The 5,377-nt window shown below is 39.9% G+C and overlaps 1 protein-coding gene across 1 annotated transcript; it reads right to left on the bottom strand.

The window, feature by feature from the left end:
- Positions 1-230: 230 nt before the first annotated feature.
- On the bottom strand, positions 231-2,180 carry LOC137260328 (poly [ADP-ribose] polymerase tankyrase-2-like). Its single transcript, XM_067798008.1, has 4 exons — positions 2,177-2,180; positions 1,605-1,676; positions 1,124-1,210; positions 231-634 (listed from the first exon to the last, which is right to left on the bottom strand). The coding sequence occupies exons 1-4, from the start codon at positions 2,178-2,180 to the stop codon at positions 231-233; spliced, it is 567 nt and encodes a 188-aa protein (XP_067654109.1).
- Positions 2,181-5,377: the final 3,197 nt, after the last annotated feature.

The following is a 5,377-nucleotide window of genomic DNA, read 5'->3' as shown; positions in this document are numbered from 1 at the left end:
GCAACGTTTACGTACACTCACTCACCTTCACATTTTACTTACATGATCCTGCGAGATTTCAAACACAAAACATAACAAAATGTCTGAAAATACATTCAACAACGTTTATTTATATTAAGAAAGAAAAAAGGAAATCACCTGAATTGTGACACACGACTACGTGAACGGCACACACCATGTCGGTGTCAGTAACGACATGTGCTCCGTCTCTGTCTATACCGAAACCGACTTCAGTGTATACCACGTGACACCAGGAAATCCAACACTCGCAGACGTCCCCAGACTCTCGCCCTGTGGGCCGCTGTCTTCCCGTAGTTGTTCCTGGCGTTGACGTCAACCACGTCCAGGTCCAGGATCAGCTTCACTGTCTCCAGGTCTCCACCAACACAGGCCAAGTGAAGGACGTTGTTACCGCCCATGTCCACCAGTGACAAATCAGCCCCTCTACCCACCAGGAACTCCACCACGTCCCTCTGTCCATTCACTGCAGCCGCCATCACCGGTGTCCAGCTCAACCCTCCTCCTCTATTGCTGATGTCAACGTGACCCGCTGACAGGATCCGCTTCACTCTCTCCAGGTCACCGTCATAGCTGGCGTTGGAGAGGCAGCGGCCTGCTGATGGTGATGGAATCGCTGCAACACAAGGTAAACAATGTACACCGGACATCTTTGTCACACATCTACAATGTTGTCATCATGTTGATACGTGACTCGGACTTTGCTACAATATTTCAACAATTCCATCATGGCTGACAACAATCCAACATGACAGGAATGTCAACATGTGGTTTCTAGAAATAACGATGGCGTGTTTAATACAAAACTTTCTGTTAGAACCAGAAGTTGTAGCATTATCTTGTATTCGGCTGGACACTGTTAATGTGTGTTGACTTCACAAGTTGATAATGTCGGTACAACTGTTGTTTGGTCTTACGGGTAGCAAGATATAACGTTGATTCATGTCACAGTGTTTTGTTTGTTGTTTAACGCCACACTCTGCAGTATTCCAGCTGTCTGATGGCGACCTCAGCATATATATCTTGTTCATGAAATCTTGTGGTTGACAACATGAACGTTGATCGACATCACTGAGCTTCCTGCCTGTTGGGTTTTCCCACCTACCGTGTGCATCCGAGTCTTGTGTCGTCTCTGGCGCTGGTAGAACTGTGTTGCTCGGTGTCAGATCCTCACTCGCGTCTGTCGTGGAGGCTGAAACAGGGAATATGAGGTTCAGAAAACTAATCATAGCACATACGCATTTCCACTAGTGGCCTAAGTTTTCACCTTTCCACAGTTTGGTTTGGCCTTTCAATACTCTGCATGGTTAATTCTAAATACATATGGACGAATCCTTAAATACATTTCGTTCAATTTGATTCAGATTCAGTTTTTTATCGGGACCGCGTGTCTGTGCAGGAAACAAGTAACACAAATAAATTTAGTTTCAACAGTTTGAAATCATGTGAGTGACAACATGGATCGGTATTTTAAGTGAGACTCATGTCTCAAGTCAGAATTTCCACAGGTACATACATATATATACATATAAACATTGTGGGAGAATCAAGAACTCAGCTGCCTGCATGCTGGGATGTCCACCTACCATGTAGATCGGAGTGTTGTGTAGTCAGTGGCGATGGTGGAATCGCGTTGCTCGGGCTCGGGTCAGTTGAGGCTGAAACAGGTAATATCTTAGTCAGAAAACTAAACATACCACATAACCAATATAACTACTGGTCCCAGGTTTTGCTTTCCAAATGTTTTTCCTTTCAATATTACGTATGGATACATTCCATATACATCTGTCACAGCAGAGGCATTGCAAATATATCGTATTGATTGAGATACCTGTTCATCAAGACCACGATAAAAAAGGGAACAATTCCAATATTTGATATTAAAAATTGAATCTGAATATGTTAATAAGTTGTGCAATGACTGTGTGTTAACAGCTGAGATGCTATTTGTTGAAATCTTGTAATTGAATAGATTGTTATTTTTTTTAAAAATATAATCAGGAACGGTGTAATAAAGAATCTGTTTGCCCTCAGGGGTAGGGCTGAGTTAGGAGAGAATATATTCTACTGGGACTTCATTTATAAACATACTTGATCCTTCACGTTTTCACACTGAAAGACAGAATAGATAAACAAAAAACAATGCTTTCATACCTACTCATATTTCCTCTTCTTAAAATGACCACCTGTTCCAGATTAAATTCATTAACCGTGACTGCTAACTGACACAACCGTAGGCAATGTGTTTTGATAAACAACAAAGGTACAACACGTGGCAGGGTGTGGTGGTAAAGATCGAGATGTCGGCTGTCCGAGTGATTAACGTTCCGTCTGTATCAATGTTAGAAATAACGAGAATCAAGCATATTTGCCCTTCCATAATCTACATCCCAATGCATTTTTTAAAATGGTGCAGAAATACAACCTAAAGGTTTCAGTGTTAAAAGAGGATCGCTACAGGCCTTCAATTTAAACATTAAGCTGATACTTTGGGTCGTGTTATGGTGGGGATGAAGTTCAGTGCAATGCAGTTATTCGTGGATTCGAAGCAACAGATAGCTCATGAAACATATCCGTCAGGTCGTTATTTGACTGGACAGATTTGAAATAATATCATCAAATCTGCGGTGAGGCATGTAAGTGTTATCAGTTCAAAGGATGAAACTTACAGGCACAAAATTTGATCAGATATAACAAGTCTACCAGGTGAAACGCTGCGTTGTGATATTTACCCAGGTCTTCCGTCTTCCCGCTTGTGACAGGCTAAAGAAACGTCTGGGTGTAAACTTTGTGTGAAGCAAGTTGGTCCTTACAAAATTCACACTGCCTTACAGCAGTCGCAGAATATCCATTTACACTTTTTCATCCATTATCAGTTTAAAATCAGAATCTGAGGACTTAGCCACCTATGACGCCCTAACACGAACGACACGTCTCAGTGCTGACCTCAAATGCCTTGACTGGTGATACCAAGACCGCAAAGCTCTATGGCGCTGACTGCTTGTACTGATCAACATTTCCTTATGGAAACATTTCTATCCGACCCAAATTGCCGTCAGATGAAACATATTTCGTGTTACCTGTGGCATGACATGGACAGGAATTAAGTGTGAAACTTATACACATACCTAGATATTTATGTTCAGATACTGTATTCATAAATTGTCCGCCTATTCAGAATAAAATGACCTTAGTCAGTTCCCTATTGATGTCATGCCATGATTATTGGGTAATGAAAGTAAAACATCGGTTTGTGGCTGTGATGTGTCCATGCTGGCTCCAGAGTTTGTCCAGCCATCGGGCAATAGTAATCATAACGTGGTGATATGTGTCAGAAGATTTCCGGTATATATACCTCTGCAATCGGGCTGTTTGTTGGTAATTTAAACGAAATACCCAACACTTTGCTCAGTCTGATTCCCCCGGTAACCGCCTCCCACTGATGCAGAACTACTTCGTATGATGTGACTAGTCATTAAAGGGCAATCCGAAACGAGGCTCTATCAGGGCATTCCATTAATACTGGCATTAATGGACTTGCAGAGAAAGGGTTTATAATCTGGTGCAGGGTTTCATTCGAAAAAATGTCTGCTTTCTGTGGTACTGAGATTGTTTTACTTTGTCAGGTCAGAATGACGGAAACATAAAACGTGCGGCGTTTAGTTGGTTGGGGCTGTGTTATTATTACACATAGAAACAGTTAACCAGTGCAGCCTTCACCGTCACGGGGAACGTTCACTCTGGTGCATGGGCAGTATATCTTTTCCCTTTTGCGATGATATATCAAGTGTTATGTCCAGAAATATTTATTCCATGATTATATCAAACACCTAGGATAGTCATGACTGCTTATATTGCAAAACTGAATCGGGGAAATAGCAGCTCGAAGCGAGGCGGTGGAATCAGCTGATCGTTTTCAGGTCATGTTTTGTCATTTTGTTGACTTTTTGCAGTCGGTAATTTAAGCCTGACACTAGATGTCTCAGTATCACACATTTAAAACTGCAGCGTATTTTTATTGTGTATGTACTCAAATCGATTTAATATTATGGTCGATATTGCTGCATTCACGAACTTAACTGCGGCGAGGATGCTGATGCTCTCTACTTTTTTATTTCTGTAACGGTTTGTGATGCATGAAATATAAAATCACTATATGGGTAAATAATGCATGAAAACATTGCTGATATCTAGTGTATTTTAATTGTCCTGATGTATGGGTTTTACGTTTTAATAAAAGGAAATAATATTAAAATGTGCATTTATTAAATATAACAGTTCAGACCCAGAGAAAGCAATACTACTACTAGGATAAGTAGATATTCAATCTTTCCATCTTTTTTTCATTACACAACTAAACAATACATATATTCAAACTGATTATAAATTTCAATCTCTAGTATAATGAATGGCACTGTTAAGTGTTTTAAGTAACAAGTGATTTGCATTTTAATGCAGTGTCTACATACAGCTTGCCTTCACAATTGCCAGGTTATTATAATACTCATGTTTCGTTCAAAAGACCCAGCTCTTCATGTTTTGTTGCAATAAATTGATTTTTCAAATTCTAACAGTTACCAGTGTGTATTTCCTGTATATTTTGTTATTAATCAGTATTAATTATTATTGGGTCACAATGTTTAGTGTTTTGAATAGTAAATATTATGGGTCACATTTCGTTTTAATATCTGGTCAACACTTTTAGCATTCTGGTATTCCGGAATATACCTGCTCCTAGTTTTCGATATTTCACTTCCAGGTTACTGTTTCGAGACCATTCTGCAGTGTTGACGACGTCCGTTCGTGCTCGAACTTTCGGGAAATGACTTAGTATATATATAAATCGGCTGGTTGCCGTGTGGAGGGCGACACTCACACTGACATTCATTCATATTTGCTGGAGTTAGATCTCTGCCACGCTTTTGATCATCAAAATCCTGTCAACACGTGAATCTACATCATCTGCTGTCGAAACGATCGCTGTATTTATACATTTTGCCATAGCTGTTCCCTCTCACATCAAGACTTTGGTGAGTTTGATATATTGTATTTTTGTGACCCACTGACTTAGAGTTTGTCTCTCTTGAATTGTACCTGAAGTCTGCATTGTTATATTGACTTGTGACTCTGTATATCTTGCTCTCGTTGTTTAACAATACAGAATTTGAACGTAAACAACTTGTCTTTGTTCTGTTTTGCTGGTTTACAAGGGGATTTCTTAAATAGTTTGTCACGGTAAATTCTTCACCGTATCATAACACAAATACACACAAAAAGTTCGAATATTTTCTCCAATTCACATTGTAGCTGCACTTACAATGTTGTAATGCTACCTGAGGTTTTGTATGATGGTGCGTGT

The sequence above is a fragment of the Haliotis asinina genome, chromosome 13, assembly GCF_037392515.1.
Source record: "Haliotis asinina isolate JCU_RB_2024 chromosome 13, JCU_Hal_asi_v2, whole genome shotgun sequence".
NCBI classification, from domain to species: Eukaryota; Metazoa; Mollusca; class Gastropoda; order Lepetellida; family Haliotidae; genus Haliotis; species Haliotis asinina.
The sequence above is the reverse complement of the archived record's forward strand: the minus strand, read 5'-3'. Positions and strand labels throughout refer to the sequence as shown.